The 26,590-nt window shown below is 37.6% G+C and overlaps 1 protein-coding gene across 1 annotated transcript in view; it reads left to right on the forward strand.

The window, feature by feature from the left end:
* The window catches only part of LOC134665024 (neutral ceramidase), a 33,129-nt gene extending 8,195 nt beyond the window's left edge, over nt 1-24,934 (forward strand). The window contains exons 2-14 of the mRNA XM_063521796.1: nt 16,128-16,236; nt 17,534-17,689; nt 18,074-18,250; nt 18,392-18,519; nt 19,221-19,422; nt 19,739-19,948; nt 20,299-20,418; nt 20,660-20,863; nt 21,676-21,891; nt 22,245-22,340; nt 22,654-22,821; nt 23,183-23,304; nt 23,872-24,934. Coding sequence (XP_063377866.1) covers nt 16,129-16,236; nt 17,534-17,689; nt 18,074-18,250; nt 18,392-18,519; nt 19,221-19,422; nt 19,739-19,948; nt 20,299-20,418; nt 20,660-20,863; nt 21,676-21,891; nt 22,245-22,340; nt 22,654-22,821; nt 23,183-23,304; nt 23,872-24,049 — 2,085 coding nt within the window. The 5' untranslated portion in view covers nt 16,128 and the 3' untranslated portion in view covers nt 24,050-24,934. The remainder of the gene's footprint in view (nt 1-16,127; nt 16,237-17,533; nt 17,690-18,073; nt 18,251-18,391; nt 18,520-19,220; nt 19,423-19,738; nt 19,949-20,298; nt 20,419-20,659; nt 20,864-21,675; nt 21,892-22,244; nt 22,341-22,653; nt 22,822-23,182; nt 23,305-23,871) is intronic.
* The last annotated feature ends 1,656 nt before the right edge of the window (nt 24,935-26,590 follow it).

Here is a 26,590-nt window from a genome sequence, read left to right on the forward strand (position 1 = left end):
GATCATGATGTTCCACGCCAAGTTAATTCTTACTGGCTTGCATGCTTTTCATGCATTGCTTGCAGAATACCCGCTTCATCACAAATTATCAGCTCAGCCATGATTAAACTAGTTGTGAGCGCAAGCGTGGTCAATTGACAACAATTTATACTGCGTATCTTTTCATGAAACGAATGTATCATGTTTAACGTATTAGCCTTATACTTATATGATCAATATTTTTACAACAACACAATATTCTTTACTTATGTAAAGGAACTTAACACATCACTTATACTATTGTGTAGAACGGGCGGTCTTATCGCTAAAAGATTGATATCTTCCAGACAAGCAAACCAGGCTATTCTAATGGTATGTTTTGCTGATCCATATTTTCACTGGGCTTTAATCAGAATCATTGAGTTTATTTAAAAACTCGAATTTTACACTCACCTAGTTTGAAGGACTAGATCCACTCATATCATAAGATGTTAATTTGGAATTTCTTGCCTCGTCGTTGTTTGTTGTTACAATCGTAAGGAATTGTAACGGATTGGTTTCTTAGAAGTCGGTATAATTTAGTTGTAATGTGCCTGGATGAAAATGCAGGAGGCAATTCAAATCAGATTACAATTTGATGTCATATGTACTCGTACAATGTACATACTACTCAAACTCAAAGGACCAGGAACATCATTGGAACTCAATCAGAATCACTCAGCCATTCCAATGGTACCAGCAAAGTGCCAAAATTGCCACTCGCTAGATTAAACAATAGTAACATACTCAATTGGCATGCATGATATTTCTGTTCTGAAAGAATAAACGAGTAAAATGATTGTAAACGAATCAAAAACTGCCGAATTAATTTAAACAATATTTTACTTACTTTACTTATGGATTGCGTATATCAGCGATACATTAAGGTTCCAAAGACTTGTCTGTCGATGTAACAAAGTATAGCATCTCAATTTATTCCCAATTAACATTCCAATATAGATTGTTATCAGAGTATATGTCTTCCTATTATTACTGAACCATTGATTCTTAGTGTGGAAAGTCCATAGATTAGTGATTAGATATAGATTAACGAAACTTCTGAATTGTGTATGTATGTACATACGATGAGACGATGACCCAAACCTAAAGGGTTAAAAATGCTAAAATAAATTATTATTGAAAAGACTCCCAATGAAAGACATACTGATTGAATGGCCTACTGGTTTCTATATTATCTGCTAACTGATTTAGATACTTCTAAGTACATACTTTACTTTTACTCGAACAGAAATAGATAAGGGAGTGGTAGATAATTTAATGAATGCATAACTAATTTGATTTTGTTAAATGAATTGGAATCAAGCAACACATATTAATTGATATCGCCTACGCAATCGAGATACTAAATACTAAAGTATACGACCCTACATATTCATAATAATTATAGAGACAGTACAGTAGTAAGAGTAGTAAGAAGAGAATGGTGGATAGGTTTCTGAATAAGAGAAATTCTCAAGTATTCGGTTATTTAAAAAATGTGATAAAGTATTTTTAACAATGATAATAGTCATTATCCCACTCAGTGCAAGTAGTTATGAAATGAAATGATGGTATAATGACAAAGACACAAGAGCATTTGTTAGAATATATTACCTATGTATAGGTAACGAAAAGGAATAGCAGGTATTCGCTGCGTGCAAAGCAAGTGGTGGGGGGAGCCGAAACAAACTCAGCGCTTGATGTGGCTAAATATGACAAGTTTGCAAGCAAGTGTTTCTGTCAATTCACATACTTTTCAGTTATTTTGTTCACGTTTCTTTTGCCTTAAAAATCGTATTTACAATAAAAATGGGCCACGATAGATGTTGTGTGGTAAACTGTAATAATACTAGACGGTCTAGACGAAACATAAATAATAATTTTATAATTTTCAACACTAGGCTAGCTATATCTTATTTCGTCTGTCAACACAGCTTTTGCTTAGATGTTAATAAAATAGTATGGATAATACAGTGTACCAACATTAGGTGATTGTAATATTATGTACTTAGTTATAATGCCTGTTATTGAAAACTCTGCAAAAGCTTACCTTTGGAACGTATATAGTTGTCTGTCGTCTATCACGGCAGACATTGTGATGCGAGTGAACATTATTTTTAACACAAAATGTGTTGATTTAAACCTGTGAAGACGGAAGAAAAGGGTGATAGGTAAATTCAATTAAGTATTAAACTTTTTACGTTATAGTTAAAGGAAGAGATTAATCATGAGCCAAGTAATTATTGGTGTATGATCGTGGCATCAACTGTTAGCTTGATTATCAGATTTAATCAGAATATTGAGATATAAAATGCAGGCTGCAGCTACACAAGAATCAGAATCACAATTAAAATCAGATGTCATATAATGAAGTTCAATAGGTATCTGTCTTCATTAATTTTAATATTGCTGTGAAATATCGGAGTGTTAAGGACATGGTATTTGTTTTATGTACGACTACTACAGTTATCAGCCTTATTCGTTGCACTATCCTCTTGAGTCACAGTGTACAGTTCACCATCAGTACCTAGATATGCTAGCCTGTAATGTGGCTTTGTCTTTAATATTTTTCTGTTCGCCCACCGTGTGGCCATACGTTTATCCCTATTCCTACGCTTCCTTGCCATGTGGCCAGTGATTATGAGCTTCTCCAGACTATAGGGTGCTCTTCTGCCTCGATAGCAGAGGAAAGTACGTGCGCGATGAGTACAAATAGTGGATAACCTCGGTTTCATGTTGAGTTCGTCGAGACTTGATGCAATTTCACCTACTGCGTTCAAGCATTCTTCGCCAGTACCACATCTCAAATGCATCTGTCCTATGGTGGGTTTCAGTTTTTAATAGTCTAGGTTTGGACATGTACAGAAAGTTCGAGAAAACAAGGCGTCCGCATTAGTGTGATCTTTATTGTATGTTCTCCCATATGCATACCCTGCCGAGTCGTTTCACCGTACCTTTGGCCACCTGAACTCTTCTGACCACCCTTTGGTCGAAAACGCCATCGTCGCTTATTTAAGATCCCAAGTAAACCAACAACTTGCCTCTAGATCGTGCAATTCATTAGTACCTACTCTTCATTTTAACAGGAATATCGACATACATCAACTCCGTCTTATTTCTTTTGATCCTAGGGTATGAATCTGGTCTGGATGTATGAAGTTAAGGACTCATATCTGACATGCTCAATTTTAGAAGCAAAACCGCAAGTTACTTTCCACAGGCACTTAATCTAATTATAGTCATGTCATTTGCTTAACTGAGGTTATTGATACGTTGGCTACCAAGTCTACCAACTCAGACACCACCCTCACAGCCTTCATTGGAAGGCTTGACTCATTATGTATTCACCGATGTTAGTGAACAGTTGCACTCCTTGATCAACTTTAAAAAGATAACTCGACGTGTTATCCCTATTTCTCTCATAACCCTGACATTTTACTCCAGTTAAGGAAATCAAGTCTTTGCGAAAGCCTTTAAAGAGTATACAGACAGACACCGCGCCCACTGTAATTTCTATTAATTGCCACATTGAGTATTTGCTACTGAGTGAGTACTCTTCTATGTCTCTCATGGTTCTCAAAGCTGTGAAGTGGAAATTCGTGAATAAAGGAAACAGAGAGGGTCAATTTGATAGACACAACAGTGAAAATACCGTAATACGGGAAGCTGGCGATTATTACACTTGAAGATCTGATCAGTTACATCAATTCAAGAATAGTTGTAAAGTTGTAATGAATCGGTACCTCGGTACAGCTTGCTTTGCTGTTTCTACAATCGTTAGCATGACTGATATATATGTATAACACGGGAAAGTAAATGTAACGCAGTAAAAAATAATTGTTGACAGGTTTTGTAACTAACCAAGATGAAAATAAAGTGCTTAGTTTATATTTGAGTGTAGCTCAGGTTAAATCCATAGATGTCTTTCAGACCTAATAGAGAGGCTGACACGACTGTCCCAACTTATTTAAACTAGATTATTTCACGCCAGCATCAGAAAATGATAATTAAAAACTGCAGTAATTTTTGGCACAATATCTATTTGATAAATCAGAACGAACTGCAAGAAAAGGTGTCTTGACTCGAAATAAGTGCCTAATTTGAGCTGAGCTTAAGAAAAAAAAAATGTTCTCTCGAGTTGTAGATAAAGTTCTTTTTTACATTTTGATTTGTGATTAAATGAGAATAGCGTAATTCTTCCTTGGCTGGGGAGGGCTGCCGGACATGAAGTAGATACACGTAGGGATGGATATGTCAGCAGTAGGTTTAATGAATAAGCAGGTAGATTAAAATACTTCACATAGTAGATTACTGCCAGTAGTATTAAGTAAAGAGAAGTGGGAACTTAGGTTACATATACACGTCACGTTCGGATAAGACGGTTGCTTTTGTCTGTGTAATAACTATCGTTTGATCGCGCGGTCGCCGCGGTGTTTAATAAAGTTACAGTTGTTTAATTACGCAAATTATGCTGGACATTATGTATACGTCTGCTGTAGTAGATGTTGAGACCCTTGAAGTAGTGAACAAGTTATTAACGATATCACAAGAGCAAAGCAGTATATAACATCACAGATGGTAGTCATAGATAAAATATAACGCGAATTGAGTTCTCACTGTCTAACAACACCGATGTTTGGTATGAAATCGGTGTTGCCACGTTGTAATTAAGGACTGCTTGGAGCAATTTGGAACTGAACGCGCGAGATTGTGGGAAATACAATAGTAATAGTCATAGGTAGACAAAGAGATCAGTAACGGACCAGAGATGACAAATAGCAGCCGTGATCCTACTCAGCTCAGCTCAGACATCGTGCTTACGATGTCTGATGATCCGATGGCTTAGTCGCTCACACCAATCTCAGGATCCTGCTTTCAGTCTCAGATCAGAGATCAGTTAGTTTAGCACAGATATCAATGAATCATATAATTATTATATCAAAGATCATATTATTAATCAGTTCAGCACAAACATTGATGAATGCTCAGACCAATCTCAGGATCAAATTATTAATCAGCTCAGCACAAACATTGATGAATGCTCAGACCAGTCTCAGGATCTTGTTCTTTATCAGCTCAGCACAAATACAGATGAACAATCGGATCAGTCTCAGAAACGGTGCGCCTCAGCACATCTCTACAACATCATCAGAAATTGTATGAAATCTCAGGTCATGCCGATTCACAGCGCCAAAGCCTAGAGAGGCATTCAGAGGATGAACAGCTCAAATACATTATTATTCACATTAGTGTTCTTATCATCTAATTGTTGATTTATTTACATGTTTGCCTATAGACATCTAATTTCAATTAAAAGAGTAGCTTCTTCCTGCGAGGCGGGAGTGTCGCGAACATATCGCGAACCGGCTAATAGTTGCCAGCGTCATGGGGTAGATGGCGCTCGCAGTCACGTTTAAGTTAAAATAACCGCTTCTAGGTTATTGTGATTTTTTAGGAGGACAAGAGGGTAGACGCCGAACGATAGGGATAAGAGGAGGTTATATGTGCGAACAAATCTACGGAGGGAGAGAATTTTGCTTTTGGATCAATTCAACGAGTTTCTTATGGTGTTTTTAGATTAATGATGTGTCTCTTGTAAATTGTGAACAACGTATATCAGTAATCAGAGTGAACAGTGATCCGAAGGAATTGTTGATGGCTAATATGAACTTATGGTAACTAGTGTGAGGAATGGGGTCGCTATAAGGGGAGGTTTGGAGGCGACTACGAAGTTCAGGAAACCAGGTGGATAATCAGGTGAAACTAATTTTATATGTAGGTAATAAAGTAGGACACCAGCAATGAGTGAATCGTCATCTCACTAACGTCCAGGCCTCATATAGGTATGTCGTATGATTACATATCGTTGACCAATCTCAGTAAAGGCATCATCTCATTCGATAGGTTAATAACAACTGTGGTGAGCTTGACGACAAATGGGGAAAAAACGCACGTGCCGGCGACGTATTTATTGACGGTAAATTAGTGATTACAACCATTAGGTCAACACTAGGTCATGTTTCCGACGTGGATTCGACGTCGCCACGACCTGCCGCGTAGTTGAAATGTACTAATTTGGTAATATTTACCACCTTTAGACGTGATGGTGACATATGTTTATCCATATAATTACTCTGCGAGGCAATATTTAGATGAGACGCGATGATGAGAGAAAAAGAGACACAAACATTACGCTTATATATTCTTTTCACTCAGAAACAAAATGTCTAACAAGAAAACACTTTAAGTTGTGCAATGATAATGGCGGCCACTAAGTCATGTAAAATAATTTAGGCCGATTACGCAGATGAAGAACGATGAAATCTAGTGCACAGAAAATTTTTTCGTGCAGCATTTTAGGTTTACATACAAAACTATCGATGGGCTTTTGAAATATTTAAGTTTTCAACATTTTATAAAATCAAAATGCATATATTTGCTTGTAGTTGAGTGTTGTAATTGAATATTTGTTTGTGTGAGTGTATTGACTCGATCAAAAATATTGTTTTCTTTTGAATATTAGCACAATGAAGTACCGTGCGATGGCACCATTCAAGATATAACAACTTAAATTATGCAATTTCATATTTAGCATCTCGTTATAATGAATGAAAATGGCGGCACAACCTTATGGTATTGATAGTACTTTACAACTGATTTTAACTATATGGTCGCAATTTGGTATCTATTTGAAGTAACATTTACCTAAAATTTGTAGCTAAATCGACATAAAATCGACGACCTAAAGGTCTCCGTACCTATAAGAAATAATTACGTTGCAAATACACCTAGAATATCTTATTAGTACATTTGACCTATTGGTCAGACTTTGCAGTTAAATTTACCTAATATTTCGACTGATTTTCAACCATTAAGTCCCTGACTTTATGGTCTCCGTATAAGAAATAATTACGTCGCATATACACCTAAAAGGCCTTATTAGTAAATTTGACCTATTGGTCAGGATTCGAAGTTAATTTTACCTAATATTTCGACTGATTTTCAACCATTAAGTCCCTGACTTTATGGTCTCCGTATAAGAAATAATTACGTCGCATATACACCTAAAAGGCCTTATTAGTAAATTTGACCTATTGGTCAGGGTACGAAGTTAATTTTACCTAGTAATTCGACTTATTTTCAACCATTAAGTCCGTGACTTCATAGTCCCCGTATAAGTAATAATTACGTCGCAAATACACCTAAAATACCTTCTTAGTAGATTTGACCTGTTGGTCAGGGTTTAAGGTTAATTTTACTTAATATTTCGCCTTATTTTCAACCCCTAAGTCCCTGACTTCATGGTGTATTTATGAAGTGAAATTTACGTTTTATTGTCCCTATATTTTGACTTGGAAGTAAAAGTGTACAATACGTAAAATAATTGGTGACTTAGGACGTAATTTTTACTTAAATTGGTAAAATCTTCTTCAAGCCTAGGAAAAAATACTTAAAATGTTTGCTGGGCCTTCTCCCCCCACACAACCTCACGTGTATTTTTTCGAATTTTTTTCATTCGACCTAATTTTATGATAAATAGTAATTTATAGGTATAGAAAATCTTGTTTATTTTTCTATTTTCGTTAAATAGGCTCGCTATTATGAAGTGCAGAGTGAAGAATTATGTTTAACGAAACCGAGAAAAAGTATCTACTCATGTGGTAGGTTTTTTTTTCTTAGTTTCGTTCACTGTAGAAAAATACACGTGAGGTTTTCTTATACCCCCCTCCCCCAACGTGATCTATCATGATTTTTTCGTGACCCCCCCCCCCCCCCCCCCCCATCGAACCTCGCGTGATTTGTGCACAAGCCCTAAGGTACTTACCCAAATTAAAATAATATGTAGAGAAAGTAGAGCTGGTTTATCTACTACAACGAAGCTAGAGCATGTCTTGTCTGGCCATGCTCAATGTAAGGGTTCTAGTTACCCAGATGGCAGAGCACTGGGCTGGTGATCCAGTGGTCGTGTGTCTGAATCAAGTCTGTCAATCAAGACAGTATTTTTTCTACTTTTAAAATTTAAATCCAAAAGTTTGTGTATTCTTAGATTCTACTCGTACTAAAACAGGAATTTGTAACGTCCCAGGCCGTGTCGCGGAGTTTTGAAATGTAAGTGGTCATGTAAAATTAGTCATAAAGAGTAAACAAACCTCAGGTCAAGCATAATGGCTCCATTCACTGTTCTGTTGTCTATGTGATGAAATTGCAATAGTGTACAAGATAATGACAGCGCAAGCTTTTCATGGGTCATACCTAATGTAAATAAGACATAATATATTTAAAAAAAAACGTGAATGTTCAGTTAAGACTAGCAACTGGGTCAAAGTCATTCTTGCATCACAAGTCATAATGTTTCTTGAAGACGGCATTCTAGACAAAATCATAAATTTCATCAAGATAATCGTACGGCCACACATTATTTAAAAAAATTACTTACTGGAAAAAGAAAATAATGTAAATCGCCTTTTAAAATTGATCTGATCAGATCGCCTTTATCTAAAAAAAATACAGAAAATGATATGTAATATATACGCATGGCTAACTGCAATAACCGGCCACGATGAAAGTGCAACTGTTGTGAAACTCGGCGCATCTGACTCTAATGCACCTGCGGGTATGCTGCATCAACAGGGCGGTTGTGCACCGCAATCATAATGCACTTAAGTTAGGTGTAGGTACAGTCACCTGCAATAATATGTTACTCTTCGAAGGCCGCAAAAATATGTGACACGCTCTTATGGCTCTACAAATAAAATCGTGCCAGATACCTATCATCGAAGACTAATGCAACACGCAGACCGCAGTACGAGTACGCAGTATGAGTAGAGTTAGACCAAGAAAAGTCTGCAGCTATTTTCATAACCAATCACGCAGTGCAAGTGTTATTTTAAACGTCAAACTTCTATGAAATTATGACGTACCTATAAATAACACTTGCCCTTCGTGGGCTATCAAAATCGCTGTAGACTTTTCTTGGTCTAACCTATATAACTTTCGTTACTCTTACTGTCAAAAGTATCAAATAACAATTGATTGTGAAATGGTAAATAACTTATTTTAATTTGGAGAATCTAAGTCTTGGCAATATATATAGGTCCTACCTAGCAATGAATACATTACCACAAATTACATAACATAAAAAAAACACAAGTCAAAAACAAAGCAGTCAGCGGTCAGTCAAATATCCCACCCCGCGTCATCCCTGGCGCAAAGGTGCCCAAAACGCTTGCCGCATTACCGCGCTGAATCGCGATGTACATAACCTCTGCACCAGGAATGGCCCGGAGCGGGGATCCAGGCCTCTATCTCGCAAACGGTTCCCAACCTCCTTAAAAAACTCTAGCCTCTGAGCACCAACAGCCAAACAATGAATGAATGAATTATGTTGATATACAAGTCCGCTTGTTGTTGTTTTCATGCAGTTCTTGTGTTTGTTTTGTCTGCAAGATTAAATCGTTACTCATAACTTATTAGCTACGCCATGTTTTGAAATTGTCTATTTCTATGGTGAACGTAAAGCAACCGCCACAATGAGATTGAAGGAAAACGCAGTCTTCCGTGCATGACGAGGAGGTCGCTCCCCTCAAGTTCAAGGCCAGTCTTCCTTGTTCCTGCTTATGTTACATTCAGCTCTGTCACAGAATAAATAATAGTATACTAAGTACAGAAGACTCACTCTCTAACAAAACGCATCTGTTACGATCAGCACAGATATGGCCGCTATAGACCGTTTTTTTTAGCATTAGAAAGAACTTCGCAGAAGTTCGCTTGTGGTTCTAAATCTGGCACTTTTAGCGGTAACAATTTGAAGTAAATTATATGTATTGACCATGCTACATTAGATAATTCAATAATTATTAACAATTAACGAGCCTGATAGAAACTGCACGCTTGCTTCTGCGGAGTTCTTTCTAATGCTAAAAAAAACGAACTATAGGTGGCGACAGCGCCACGCGCGGCTTATGGCAAACCCCAAAATTGGGGCCGAACGGATGTACTTTTAGCTACCTGTAGCAAAGCGACAAAATCGCGGAGTGAGACACGCCTGGCTCTGTGTAGGACTATATAATAACCAAATTACCTCGATCCGTGCCATTTTCCAATCCGGCCGTGCCGGCCGTGAAGCTTTAAATTTTAATAGCCCACGTTAGGAAAAAATCTAAAATGTTGCAAGTTCAAGTAAAGAAAAGTACTTAGGAGCAAAGGATAGGACACTGTGTCATTCGGATCCTGAGTCCGCACGACAGTCATTGGCGTCAGCGACCAAACTGCCCTTATCCTTGAATCCTTATAATATATATCCTCGAAGACCGAAGGGTGGGAGTGCCTGCAAGGTTGCAACCTTCGCTAAGCTGAATCGAAAGACTCTTAGAACATATATATAATAAAAAAAATGTAGACAATCTTACACAGGTCAACCTAGCGATGGTACGCACACACAGTACCTATAGAGAAACACATACTTACATACATTACGTTTCATCCATTCCTCAGGAACAGAAAATTCGTGACGAACACACGAATAAATACCGTTGCCGGGATTCGAACACAGGGACCTCCTGCTTCGTGACCCCTTTCCTTTCGTTGTATTTAACTACTTAATACTGCTTATTTCTTATTTATTTATTTTTAGCGAATCCCGGTGACCCCCTCTAGGTATATAGAGCGTTGGGCGACTTATTACGTGCGACTTGTACCTATGTTGAAAGACAGTACATTAGCAAACAAAACGATGCGATAAGAACTAATGAATAAAATAAAACATTTGCCTGCTGCAGTATATTTGGAAAAGCAATCATTACGAGACAGATAGTCAATTGTCATGTTGGTAAACATTAACGATCAACATTTTATTATGCTAGTCTGTGCAAACTAAGACGAAACTAAGTTTCCAGACAACAATAAAAACCGCAGATCCGATTTGAGGAAAATATCGCTGTTCCATGGTCGATCTTTAAATAAATCACCGTATTAATGTGGTCACGGGCAAGGTTACTTAAACGGAGGGTCATTGACTTGTTGAACTCGTTAACAGGGACAATATCGGTTCGGGCCACCGATTACACAACTACCCAAAAAAATACACGTTGTCCTAAATGTTACTGCTTTAAAAGTAACAGAATTTATCGTCATCAACAGCGGTTTTAGAAATTAAGTTAGGTGAGCTGAAATAACATTAAATATCGATTTTTGATAGCCACTTCTCTAGCTAGTTAGGTATTTAGCAGCTAGATAAATATGGTACCTACATACCCACAAATTATGCAAATACCTGCCTGGTTGAAAGCAGTTTCAATCGCGACGCGACAAGTTCTGCATCTAGGTCGAAGCTGTGCTATACTCGTAAATAAAGAGTATTAAAGTAAGAATATGATTAGGCATAAAAAAATACATCTAAGTAAAAAGTGGGTATTTTATTTTTCACCACACCAGCTCGTAAAGGCAAAATTTATGAGAAAGTTGCATTTTATTTATTCACACTCTCCCTACGCTCATGGTTCAATATTGGGGTGCCCCTTAATACGCCTAACATTAATTGTCATAATATGAATTCGCATAACAGATTTGGCATAAAATAATTGTTCATAACATTAAACAGGCATAATAATAAAAAAGCATAACACTTATTGCGCATAATAATGACTCCGCATAATTTAAATATGCATAACATTATTAACTATAACTGTAACTGTCATAAAATGAATTAGCATAATTTTATAATGTAAATGGATCAGGACGAAACCAACTCGGTTAGGTTAGGTTCAGAAGGCCTTAGCCTTCGATGTTAGGTTTTTTTTATAACAGCCCGATAATATTATAGATATATTCACATCCTGATTATCTCCTCAGATGTATTAAATAAATAAAATAATATATAGGTACAATCAAAATTACATTTGTCAATACCTCTAACTGGTAAATAGAACTTATACCTATAATTCAATTCAATTCAATTCAATATCTTTAATGTCAAAAAACACATGTCAAAATATACAATATGTACACAATAAAATTCAAAATACATAATCCACACAAATTAAAAAAGAATATATACAAATGTCAGAGTACATAATATATACAATGTCAAAAATAGTGGTATATACAAACGTCAATAAAACTAACAAAAAATAAAATAAAAATACAAATGTCAAAAAAAATTACTAGAGTCATTTTACATTAAATTTACAATAAAATTCTTTCACCGTGTAAAAAGCCTGGTCAATCAAAAAATCTTTTAACTTTTTAACAAATAGCTCATAAGAAGCCGCCTCTTTTATTTCACGGCTCAGGCTGTTATAAATTTTAATGCCAACTACCCCCAGCGAGTTGGATGATTTTACGAGCCTGACAAGGACAGATTTAATATCGCGATCAGTTTGCCTTTAATCAGATCGACGCGTAACAAAATCACTCTTGTGCTTAAACATATATTTTGCTACCTCAAAAATGTATAAACAGGGCACTGTTAGAATTTTTAATTCCCGGAAATACTCTTTTGTTGGAGTGAATGGCGGCACCCCAGCCAACATTCTAACAGCCCTCTTCTGCAGTATGAAAACTCTATCCCTGTCGGCTATAAATCGGTAGGATAGAAAAAAACCATCCAAACTAAACTTTAATTTAAATTGGCTGCAATTGCCTCCAAATACCGCTTTATGGTGACATAACAATCTGTTACCTTCCTTTTATATTTATACCATTTAATAATTATCCTCGTGCCGCCCAAGAAAAAAAACGCAAGATCAGCTAAACGCCCAGTGTGCAATATATGAGCCATAATATTTTGAAGTCGTAACTGCCCACGCACTTCAAACATGTTTTTGTACAAAAAACTCGAGCAGGATTTTTTTTTTGGGTGTATATGAATAAAAATGAATATAGTAAAGGGTCATTCCACCGTTTCGGGTGTTACACTTGAACTCATAAAATAAGGTTTAATTCGATATTGTAACAGGAACTAGGAGGTTATAACTATTGATTCATCTACTACTTTGATAATATTTTCCTTTCCTGTACGCACATTATTAAAGTATAAGAGAAATAACGAGAGAATCACTAAAAAATAGCTGTTTCGGGCGTTACGCGAAATGGCCTATACCTTCTGACCATCAGTACCAAAATGCATAATTAAGCGAATTTTATCAAGTAAGCTCCAGTTTTATTTATGTCAAGTAATAATAGTTAGTATAGCCTTCTGAAACACTGAAGTAACACTTAGTATCACTTCTTATTTAATTTTAATAAAATAAATTACCTGTTTCGGGTGTTACTCATGGTTCGTTTCGGGTGTTACGAGTACGAAATTAAGACAGATTTATACGAAATTATGGCTCATTTTATTGAAATTATTGTCTTTTTAATAAATTCGATTAAAAATATAAGTAATAAGTGCTGAATTATTTTAAAATACATTATCTTAACAATAAAAACTGTTTCTCGAAGATATCATAATTATTTTTCTTTCGAAGCGAATATTTCCGAAAATATTTACTTAATCAAAAACTTGTTGATGGTGACACCTATTCATTTTGAAAGATCTATTCAACGACACCCCACATCACAGGATTAAATGCAAAAAAAATTAAAAATATTTTTTTTGTACAGGAGCTACCATAAAAAAACAGTTTTTTTCGTTTTTTTTTTGTGACATGAAGGTTCGGTATGTTTTCTGTGGAAATAGGTTAGTTTTGACTTATTACTTAAACCAGTTTTCATTTTTCAACCCTTTGGTAGCGTTTCTTATGGAATGACCCTAAACTGAATTCCACCTCCGTATTTTTTGTTCATTTAAATGCACATTGGGTTTTTGATTGATGTTTTAAGTAATATTATATACTTTTTCAAATCAACTTGCATGAAGGCACGCAATCGCGATAACGTAGCCTCTGACTATTATTATTCTTCTTAAATAGTTACATAATAAGCAACGTAAGTCGAAAATAATTAGAAAAAAAAAAATTTTTAGTATGTAGCCACTTTTTTATGTATTGTAACATTCATATTTGACGCTGAAATGCTTTATAACACAGTCTAAAAAAAGTTAATAATCTGCCTTAATATAAAATTTAATATGCTCCTTATTTAAATATAAGTTATTGTATGTTTGCTGTATTTCAGTATCACTTTCTTAGAAACTTTATTTTTCACTAAGACCGTAAATATTTGGTTCATCGCCAGAAATTTGGTATTCAGGATCACGAATTTTATTATGTGAGGGCAAAAAGAATTCCAGGTCGTATTCAACGAGTAAATCATCATGCAGACCTAAAAATAAATTATCAAAAAAGAACCTTCATTTGTAGTTTATATTATTTATTTTTATAACAGTAGCCCCGTGCAATATGATGAACATAATCTTACGATTCAGAAAAAAAACTATTTATTTGTGCCTTTGTAAAAAAATAACAGGATATTTCAATAAAACAAACATTTAGGATCATTTTTATGTCACTCTTTAAACGAAAAAAGCCATGATTCATTTAATAAATCAAGATTATATACCCATGTGTCGCGCGAGTTCGAATAATTGCGGAAGTATAACACTGTCTATGAATATCTGTCAAACGTCAGCTGTCAAAATGGTCGCCACTGAACCGACCATTCACGACCTCTAGGTAATTTCCAATTTTGCGGGAAAATTCAAAACTGACATCTGATAAACTTTTATGTACAGCGTATTGCACACTGGGCGTTTAGATCTGAATTTAATTTCTAAAGTGTGGGCAGTTATGCTGAGTGTCACTTTGTACAATGTATTGCACATTAGGCGGCACGAGGTTATGCAAAGTAGCGTTATGCTTATTACATTTATACTAAGTCATTGTTATGACAATAAACGTTATGCGCATTAACATTATGCGTACTCAGTTATGCGAAATAATGTTATGCGATTTAAAAGTTATGCGTAATCTGTCTTATGCCAATTTGAATTAGGAGTATTACGTTATGCGAATTAATATAGACCCTCAATATTGGAATAATTTCAATTTGGAATCCTCTTAGCCTAGTCGGTAATAGAGACCCTGCACGCACGAATCAGGAGGTCCAGGAGGTTGTTCATCACCAATATTTGTTCGATAGGGATGTTATCTAACCGGCCGGTTCAAATATAGGTAAATAGTATAAGTCAACTCTTACTTTTTATTTAATATTTTCACGACACTACCTGAATGATGTTGATCTAGCGAATATGTCGGCATCGGCACACCAATCAGTCGCTGGACTAGGTATACCTACCTACTCATATTCGCTGTTGACCGTTGAGACATGCGTCATATTCATATACATATTTACAGTTTACACTGTTGCTCAGGAGAGTCAGATGTCTTAAAACAAATAACAACTTAAGAGCAACCTAGTAAAACTTACCAGTTACCAAGCGAGTAGGTTTATCTACGTTTCGCTTTCACTTCTAAATTGCATTGTCGATTTTCAATTTTCCAGTGAGTAAGTACCTACCCATCTTATAGTCTGTCGTCATAAAATAGATCATTTAAACGACAGAATAGGTAACTGTCTAAACCTAAAGTATCTAAAGTTCTAAACGAGCAAGCACCTTTCACAAAAATTTAAACAAGGTATCAATGGACTACTTAGGTATATCCCCAGCTCTATTTCCGTGATAGAAGGACACCACCAGTAGGAACTACAGAATTAAAACCATTTTCCGATACAAGCCACGCGCTGCGGAAGGAACGGTCAATGTCAGTGCGATGCGCGCGAGTGGAATTCAGATGCAGTTTATTATTGTGCGTCATTAAGTCATTATGAGGTCATTATCTAAAGTAGGTAATAGGTTCACGTTAAAATGAGTAGACTGTCGAGATATGTGACCTAATTTATACTTTAATGTTTAATAATCTAGATTACAAATATAAATTGTTTTTTTCGACATAGGGTTGGCAACACGCAAGTGATCGCTCTGAGCTAGAGCGTTTGAGGTAGAGCAATGTGTCTTAATTATGCTCTCGCATCTCTCATCTTTATTTGTGTTTGCGGCTTGAGCCTTTTCGCTCACAATGCTTCGGATTTAATTAATCATAGGATCTCTGGCAGGGCTTTCAATAATTTAGAAAAAATATTAAATAATCTGCTCGATTTGGTTTCAGAATGATTATTTCCACTTTCTGCGTTTTGGCGCTGACGATGGTAGCGCGCGCGTTGCGAGTCGGCGTCGGGATAGCGGACGTCACCGGCCCACCCGCAGAGATCGCCTTCGTGAGTAACAATGTGTCATTAATCTAATTACTTATCGACGCACGTAAGAGGAGGAAAATCATAAACACATGTTCAACGTCAAATTAAACAATCTCATGCTCTGCATAGAAATATGAAAGACGAGTGCCCAAACTGAACTGTTAATTATGGAATGGGAAGTTAAAAAATATCAAAATGGAAATTTTATAACAAATCCATTTAAAACCAAATTTCAATTGCTTATCGTAGAACAATGAAAAAGATCGTACTTGGAAAGTGAACTGCTCTAGTGCAGCTGCTTGTTCTAAGGTTCTATGAAGTCGATATGTTTGGGTGTTATTCCACCTGTCCGTGTCCAATATATTGGTTCAATGTCATTGCGTCTCACTCTCTCATTAACAAAAATGTGAGACAAAATACACATTGGATAAAGAAATTGGACAGGTGGAATACCATCCTAAGTCACAGTATTGGTCTTGAGAAAGTTCCGACTAACTAAAACCTTCAATGCCAAATGCCAACGTATGATGTAAGTATACAAATTGTACATGGACTACGCAACATCTAAAAACATGCTCACATGTAAAGAATGCATGACCTGCATTAAATTGTGCGTGCGTACCTAGCAACTTCCTAATATGCGTTAAAATATTTTGCTTACAAAGCCAATCATCTCGGTTTAAATACGGGTAATTTTTTTGGGTGACACAAGATATTACATTTATGTACATGACTGTACTCATTTATGTGAGCCAATTTTGCTATGAGATATGAGATGAACCCTGTCGCGATCAAAAACTAAAAATCTGGTAATATAGAGTATTGTATATAAATGTAAATATGTACCTATGGCATGACATGATTTTTATTGACTGCTGCACTGCACTCATGATAAAATTTTAAAAATTAAATTAAAGTAACGTTTATTTCAAGCTCGTGGCTCATAAAATGTTAGTTATGTAACAATAAAAATAAACTTCAAAACTATATTAGTCACAATAAATAATGACACGTTTAATCTTCTTATACAAAACTGGCCAAGTGCGAATCGGACTCCCGCACGAAGGGTTCCGTATCATTACGCAAAAACGGCAAAACAAACACGTTTGTTGTATGAGAGCCCCACTTAAATATTTATTATATTGTTTTTAGTATTTGTTGTTATAGCGGCAACAGAAATACATTATCTGTGAAATTTTCAACTGCCTAGCTATCACGGTTCATGAGATAAGTACAGTCTGGTGACAGACATACATGTGTTTGAGAATGTCCTTAGCCTAAGATATAACCTGACTTGCAAACACCATTTTCCTTCCAGATGGGTTACGCTCATTTTCAACAAATCGGTCATGGCATCCACTTACGGCAGTTTTCGCGAGCATTTGTGCTGGCTGATGACAACGGGAAGAGCTCACAGAGGATCGTGTTCATCACTGTTGATGCTCCGATGATGGGCCACGGCGTTAGAAAAGAGGTTAGTCGTCATCAGAACAAGGGAATGGCTACCGCCGGCGGGAGTTTTCTTTATAGTAGATACTGGGAACAGGAGCAGAGCAATGCGTTTCTCACTGTCGATTCGCCGATTATGGGCGGCGTAAGGAAAGAACGCCAGTCTCAGTCATTGTCAAAATAAGGGCAAGTAGTAATAAGAGACTCTGGCAATAGGTACAGAGACTATACAGAGTGTCCTGTATGCGCGTATATTCAATTAACGCTGATCGAGAATTCCCAGATCCAATACTACCGTGTTTCGCGGTAAACCTGACAATTGCTTTGTTTTCTTAAATAAGTTGTTAATTGAATGGGGCAAAATTACAAACGAAATACTGTACTCATTTGCTATAACTTTCATTTTCAGATAGTAAAGCGTCTCCAAAAGCGCTTCGGTGATATCTACAGCGAAAACAACGTTATTATAAGCGGGACTCATTCGCATTCGACCCCGGGAGGGTTTCTCATGGACTTCCTCTTCGACCTGCCTATCCTTGGCTTTGTCAAGGAAACTTATGTCAGTTACATTGCCGGGATATTCAAGGTAAGCTCTTCGTACCCACATATCAGTTGGTTGAATTAATCCTGATAAACATATGTTTTTATAGCATAAATCATCATTCTTCTAATGGTAATGTATGGGTGTTTCTATGGCTTACCGACTTTGTTGTTTTGATGATTGCAGAGCATAGTAATGGCTCACAACAATTTGACGCCAGCGCGGATGGAGTACGGCGAGGCAGAGCTACTGGACGCAAACATCAACAGGTCACCCACCTCTTATTTGCGGAATCCACCTGAAGAGAGAGCTAAGTAAGAACTTTTTGTTGTCATATTCATCTGCAGCCTAAGAATTATTGGAGGTCTATTTGATTCGACAAATGACGGGTGTGATATGGCTACCACACCATAGGTACCTACTGTAAACTTTAACTTTGAATGTTGGTATGTACCGCGTCACTTTGACGGTTCCAATACTAATTAGAAAGGTACCTAAATGGTATTTTTCCTCCGTACTTAATTGGATTTGTTATCGAAATAACCTACTAAAGGTACCTGCTTATATTATTATGCACGAGGCATAATCACGAGAATAATGCATTCGAAACGAACGCTAATTTGAAAAATTCACCGTGTAAACTTGCAGTTAGTAATAATACTGATTTGACTTACGCATTAAATATGATAATGATAAATAAAATATCCGTTTATGCGAAATAACCTTACGCAAAGGTCCGCAAGCATACCTACTTTAATATAACGTGATAGTAATGACGGTTCTACCATCAATAACAGCGTTAAAAAATTTCCACAACACGACAGTCACAACCTTAGACATAAAAGTGTTATATGATATAACGCCAGTTACGAAAAGAGAGACCTTAAGCCCTCTTTACGTGTACCTTTCAACGCGGTTGGAAGAGGACTTTAAATATATATATTTATAATTTAACGTACTTACCTACTTAATTTACGTTACCTTTAACTAAAGCGTACATTTCTTGCCATTTCAGATACAAATATGACACCGATAAAACGTTATCTCAGGTTCGTTTCCTGGCGCCCGACAGCCGCGTCATAGGGGTGATCAACTGGTTCGCGGTGCACCCGACCAGCATGAACAACACCAACAAGCTGATATCCTCCGACAACGTTGGCTATGCTTCCGTCCTGATGGAGAAAGCGTTGAATGGCAATGGGACACATCCTGGAAAGGTACACAAGTTTCATGAGTTTAAAATACAAGTCGATGGGCTTAATATTCTCTAGACTTATATCGACGGGATATGAACCGTGATTACCTTTTGTACTTATTGTTTTCGAGCTCCCGATATTTCGACGTAGTTACATGCATCTTGTTCACGGGTAATTGATAATAGCGGGTGGGTGTCAAAGTTGTGTAGACCGCGCTCGGTCCACACAAATACATATAAGTCTAGTGAAACTAACCGTGAATCATTCAAAACTGCTCATATTCTCTTCCTAAAATTGCCCTTTTAAATTGAATTGTATAAATTGTATTATATTCCAGGGTCGCATAGTCTGCGCGTTCGCGTCCACAAACCTCGGTGACGTGTCCCCCAACACTCGTGGTCCTCGTTGCAGCATCTCCGGCAAAGTCTGCGACCAGGAGAAGCTGCTATGCAAGCTACCTGGCGAGGAGTGCTTCGCATCTGGCCCAGGGCGAGACATGTTCGAGAGCACGCAGATCATCGCCACTAAGATGTTTGAGACGGCTATAGTGAGTATCATGACTTGACGAGGCCAACTATTTTTCAAAAGGGCTTCTATAGTTATCGGGACGACGGCGACGACTAAGATGTTTAAGAAGGTCATACTGAGACACTGGTAGTGATTCAGCCTTTCAGCCTTCTTACATGTTTTTTTTGTAAGCTTAATATATTAGTAATAGTTACATTTAAAACAATGTGAACTATCTCTTGTACATCTGAGGCATGACGGCATCGTGCCAATTGTGACTGGAACACAAAAATTTGTGCCATTTTATTTACATTAAATATATTTCCAGAGTCTGTTTCATTTACTGCAGTGCAGATAGTTATATTTATAAGTTAATTATTGCAATTCTAGGCAGTGCTGAAACAACCAGGGGAAGACCTGACGGGTCCAATCGGCATCGTGCATCAGTACGTGGATATGCCAAACCAGACCGCGAAACCATATGATCCTGTTACAGAAACTTTTAACGCCGTAAGTACAATCAGACTCTATAGTCCAGCTAAATCCTGACGAGCCTACTCGGCATGGGATACTAGTTGGTTGAGATTCCATGTCTTGAAGCTAGGAATTAAGATCCCCTTAAAAACCTAAGTCTTATTTAAAACAGGAACGCCGCACAATTAATTCCTTCCTCTTTTGTTTCACGTGTCAAGATATCACAAGTGATAAAATATCCTCAGCTGACTTCAAATCTATAACAAACCTCTTACAGAGTGCGACGGTATCCGGTTGTCTCCCGGCCATGGGTTACAGCTTCGCGGCGGGCACGACGGACGGGCCGGGCGCCTTCGACTTCAAGCAGGGCACCACCACTACCAACCCGCTGTGGAACGCCGTGCGAGACTTCATCGCGGAGCCCACGGACGAAGACATCAAGTGCCAGGCGCCAAAGCCCATCCTGCTGGCTACGGGACGGGTGAGTCCATGTCTTATATGCAGCCTGCCTAAATAAAACCTGGGAAATAAATTCATTGTAAGTTTCGTGGCACAATCGGACCGAGTACCTTCGACTTTCTCAAAACTATAACATAAATGAGCTATTGTTCTGAAACGAACAAACAAAGCATAATATAGTACTGTTGTTGGAAGTTCCACCTTTTGTACGTGTATTTCAGTGAGCACCCTGATACATCTTGATCCAAAAGAGCTACATTATTTGAACTAAGCCTTGACCCTGCTTAAATTAAAAGTTCTAGGCTGACAACTATGATGAAACTATACACGGTGTAACATGAGGAAACCGAATAATTTTAACCACGCATATCTGAGGTCAAAAGAAGTAAAAAATGTAATATGAGTTTAGGTCAATTACGCCAAAAAAAAAAAATTTTTTTTTTCTTTTTTCAATTTTTTTAATGTATTTGTACATAAAAAATAAATTTTATTGGTAAATTTGTCACTTAAAATTGATTTTTACATTTTTTTTTCGTAGAACCTACTTTTTGCAAAGTGTTACTTGTCACTTTTTGACATCTATCAATAAGGATATTTAGACTACGTCCCATAGCAGCAAGATCACCATCAAAAAAAGGCCTTTTACACTATGTAACAATAAAAACTTGTTTTATTTTTAATTAATAATATCTCTGAAACTAGGCGAATTTCATAAAAGTTTATAGGACATTTTTGTCTCTAAATATGATCAGGAATACGCTGTTAAAATTATTCGGTTTACTCATGTTACACCGTCTATTAATAGCAATAATAGCTAAAACGTTCAAATTCCAGGCAAAATTCCCCTACGAGTGGCAACCCAAAATAGTGTCGTGCAGTGTGGCTCGCATCGGCGGCTTGTTCCTGGCCGCCGTGCCGGGCGAGTTCACCACCATGTCGGGGCGGCGGCTGCGGGGAGTCGTGCGGCGGACCGCGGGAGGAGGGAGGGTTGTGTTGGCTGGCCTGGCAAATATCTACTCGGATTATATTGCTACGCCTGAGGAGTATCAGGTACGGTTGTTCTGATACGGTCTTGAAGTATTTGGAATTGTTACTTTTCCTCTCTGACTGCGACACTGAAAATCATAAAATCGGATTTCCAGCTGCGACAAGTTTTCTGGCCAACTTAACCTAGAGCACCTCCGACCCGAGTAAGCACTCGAATAACTTGTATTGCCACCATATGCCAAATCCGAGAAGTATTTAGGTATCTATTTATTTATCTTTGAAATATTGAGATTTGAATATCAATAAGTAAAGGCCAGAATATTTCTTTTTATGTGTCAATGGTACACGACCACGTCCATTTCTCTGGTGCATCATTTTTCGAGACAAGACATATGATATTTTTTTTGAATTTACAGGCGCAACGGTATGAAGCCGCTTCAACAATTTTTGGCCCGCACACGCTTGACATCTACCTCAATAAGTATGTGGAGCTGACTGAAGCTTTAGTCAAGGTAAGGATTGCGATTTCCTCATTTCAATTTACTATAATAAGCCGTAACTTACATAGCCTTAACCCATCGTATGTCATATCTGGATAACCCATTGTGACTGTGACCCGCTAATGCAGACGTTGTCAAGTCATCCCACTTGAAATTGCACAGTAGCGTAGCGGTGTACCACCCATCACCGCGTGAAAACACTGATCTTAATTTTGACCTAAATCTTAACGTGTAACGTGCGGTTTTTCTATAAGTGTAGCTTCTGCTATATGTAGTAAAAAGTAATTGTTATCGTCAGAATTCAAGGTGTTCTGCTTTATCTCAGGGTGTGACACTGGAGCCGGGCCCTCAGCCGCCGGACTTCAGCGACCAGCTGATCACGCTCGTGCCGCCCGTGCTGTGGGACGCCGCGCCCTGGGGCAAGGAGTTCGGAGACTGCACGAAACAACCGCACACCGAGTACAGCTATGGAGATATTGTCACCGCACTGTTTGTAAGTTGCTAAGCATACCTACGCGATGCGAATGCCACGGTAGCGAAATAAAGGCAACACGAAACGCGAAATAGAAAAGCAATTTAGGAAATTTTGAGGATTCGATTCGAACATTCACTGTCACCTCCCTAGCTCCCCCAGCAATATAATAAACCGTCGCTTGTTTTGTACAGAAAAGACGCAAACTCGGAGGACGCAAACGTGTCACGCATTTTTTTTTAACGATTACTTTATGTTCGTCGTTGCTACAGTAGATGTCATCTTTAAACTTAAATCACTGTCAGAAATAAAGGTGCCAGCACCAGCAGGGTGTCATTTATTGGGCTCCTTGAAACCTAAAAAAAATTGAAATTACTAACAGGTATCCGGTCATCCCCGCAACAACATTCGCCACGGGAGCTGGTATGCGACGGTGGAGAGACTTGAGTCCGAAGCAGATGACGCCTGGACGGTAGTGGCCACAGACGCCGATTGGGAGACCAAGTAAGCTTACCGAAAAGCATCATCAGTACATATCACTAAAATTTGACTATCCAGAGACCATCACGCTTGAAGAAGCTATCAATGGTTAGTTTGTGGGTGGCTGTTGATATTGGACCTACCTCAATTCGGGAAGCATTATGTTACCGTCAGCAATTAGCTTGGCACCCCTGCATGCATTTTTGTACAGTTTTGCTGACTGTACAGAAAACGTAGTTTTTACGAAATTTATATAAGTATGTATTTGTTTATGTACGAGTATATATTTCGGGGATCTCGGAAACGGCTCTAACGATTTTAATGAAATTTGCTATATGGGGGTTTTCGGTAGCAATAAATCGATCTAGCTAGGTTTTATCTCTGGGAAAACGCGCATTTTTGAGTTACCGAGCAAAGCTCGGTCTTCCAGATCTATTACTACTACCTATTACTTACCTCAGTAGGAATTCTTCTTCTTCTTCCTGGCGTTATCCCGGCATTTTGGCACGGCTTAAGTAGGAATTGAATAACTTACATAGTACACTGCTGTAAATACAATCTTACGCTTGCTAACGATTGAATGTGCTGCAGATACATCTGGCACCGCAACAACAAGGTCCTGGGCACCAGCCACTCGGAGGTCCAGTGGCACATCCCCGACGGCACGCCGCCCGGCACATACCGCCTGCACCACTACGGCAGCTACAAGTACATCCTCGGCGGCATCTACCCCTACCACGGCTTCTCCAACAGCTTCCAAGTCAGATAGCTGCCGGTGCTCATTTAGTCCATTTTAAATTCTTGTTATTTTACAAATCGTATAGTCATTTCCGTGTCTTATGTCGAAATCAAAGAGTTATTGATTGTAGAAGAGGTAATCTACAAAATGTCTGTATGCTTGACAGCCGATGTAGATGGCACTCTAAAGGGGCATGTATTTTGTGGTAGTTCAACTATCAAACGTCAACTTCTTTACTAGAGTTACTGTATAACGCATATGCACGGAACCGTATAACGTCAAATTCGAAGCATGATTTTGCTTATACTTTACACATCTTATACAATCAATGAATCTTTGGTAAAATGCAGTCATATAAATAAGTGACACGGGAGTGTTTAACTATGACAATTGTTATACAATAAACAAATATGTAAATACCAAAGCATTAAGGAGCCCTAAGGGCGTTCGCTAGCTGGCGTCGTTGCACGGAGCGGGTGTGCACCTACCCTGGCCGTTACGTCTGCGTTCGGAATTTCCATTCGGTTTCCGTGCGGAATGACAGGTGGGAACGGGACGTCGCTCTACAAATGCATAGCGCTGTCTCGCTTGCACATGTCATTCCGTGCGTGACAGATTTTACCTACAATAGCACCCGCGGTTCTATGCACCCTCACGCCAGCTAGCGGACGCCCTAAAAATATTGGTTCCATCCGGCAGAAAAAACTTGCCACTAAGTAGGTAGCTAGTTGTAATTTAAAAAGCAAGTGAATTACAAGTTTATTATGGTTTCCTTACCGTTATTTTTAAGATAATATATACCTACATGGTAGAACACTTTCACAGGCTTTTAGAAATATTATATGTAAGTATAATATATTACTTAAGTGTTGTGTACCTACCTTCAGTCGATCATTAAATTATGTAAAAAAAACGTTAAATTTTTTTCTATTCACACATGAAACTCTGTCAACTTTTATCAAATGTTACGAAAAACTAAATCACAAAAAAGTACCTATGCCATCATTTTATGGTTCTCTCCAGCAGTTCCAGTACACTTCCACTTCATCAAGTGTCGCATTCGCAGTAAATGCAAGAGAAATAATAAAAAAAAATCATTAATCACCAGTACCTATTAGGTAGGTAGAGTTCAAGAGTTATACCAGTTTCTGAAGGATCAAATCTTGATCTTATAACCACTGAAGCATATCCATTCCAACAAAAAATTTCGTTTCGTTTTCGATCGTTAATTTTTGTAGTCAAACAGACGAGGGCCACAATGAACGCTGCTGGGTATCAGCCACATTGATTTGAACTTTAATTTCTTTCAAGTTTAAGTGGTGAGTACTAGGTTTGCAAATAAATCAATGTTATGATGTTGTTAACGCTAAATGTTAATACCCCTGAATCACAACGAAAGCAAGATAAAATAATTAAGATTAGTGTTTTTAAATAATTAATAACTTATAGAGCCGGGCTAATCTCATTATCTGAATAAGTATTAAATTAGATAAATACCTACGCGTAGCTATTACTTATTAAAGATTAGAAAAGTATGCCTACCAAAAAAATTAAATTCTTCTTCGTTCTTGTTTTTCCTATATAGATATTTATTCTTAATAATAAGGGAAGGTGATAATGGTGTTATACCCCGGGCGTAATTATACCTTGGACTCCTGTCAATACCTAAGCGCTAATCTGTTTTATTAATTTTAGAATTTAAGTAACCGCGCGTTCCCCTTACCATATAAATATATATTTGTATACCTTATATCGTATATGTATTCCTATATTTTTTTGCTATTAAAATCGCGGGTAAAGACGTTACCTACCTGCCCCTTTATCACAACAAAATCAAAGCCCTTTCAATGATATGACCTGGCTCGACTGCCCATAAACTAAATATTAGTTATATCACTTTGGTATCATACAATATCTTATCTAATCCGAACCCGTGTTATTCCCCTATTCTACAGAATGTTTCCAAAATCAGAATAGGCATCTTTCACCAAAAATTATGGAACATTTATAACATCTGAAACGCTCTCCTTTACTAGTAGTAACAGTAACTAGTAGGTTTAATATGTTGTGTAATATGTCGCTACTCGCTAGGTTTAATGTAATATGTCGTAATTGATTTTATAATAGTACAGTCACGCTCTGTGATTGTTATGCCATTTAGGGTTCTAGCTAAATTGGATATTCCATAGCGGAAGTATTGAACAACCAATTCACCTAGGACCCTAAATGTCTCAACGATCGCGGAGCGTGATGGTACATATGCTGCTACTTTACCGCACTACGGCCATAAGTAGCACATTACAACACCATGTCGAAAATTTAAAGGGCCGTATGTGTTAACCTGATGAAGGGAGACCTACCTCTATCATTCAAATGTAAACTCATGGACATGTGCGTACTTTCAGTTCTCACCTATACACGGTGCTCAGACCTGGTCTTTGAAGGAAGCTCAGAAGTCCCAACTCGGAGTTTGCCAGTGAGCTATGGAGCGCAGCATATTAAGTGTAAAATTAAGGGATCGAGTCCGAAACACCACGCTGCGCTTAAGATTTCTAAGACTATGTAACTAGC

The sequence above is a fragment of the Cydia fagiglandana genome, chromosome 1 (genome assembly GCF_963556715.1).
Source record: "Cydia fagiglandana chromosome 1, ilCydFagi1.1, whole genome shotgun sequence".
NCBI lineage: Eukaryota > Metazoa > Arthropoda > Insecta > Lepidoptera > Tortricidae > Cydia > Cydia fagiglandana.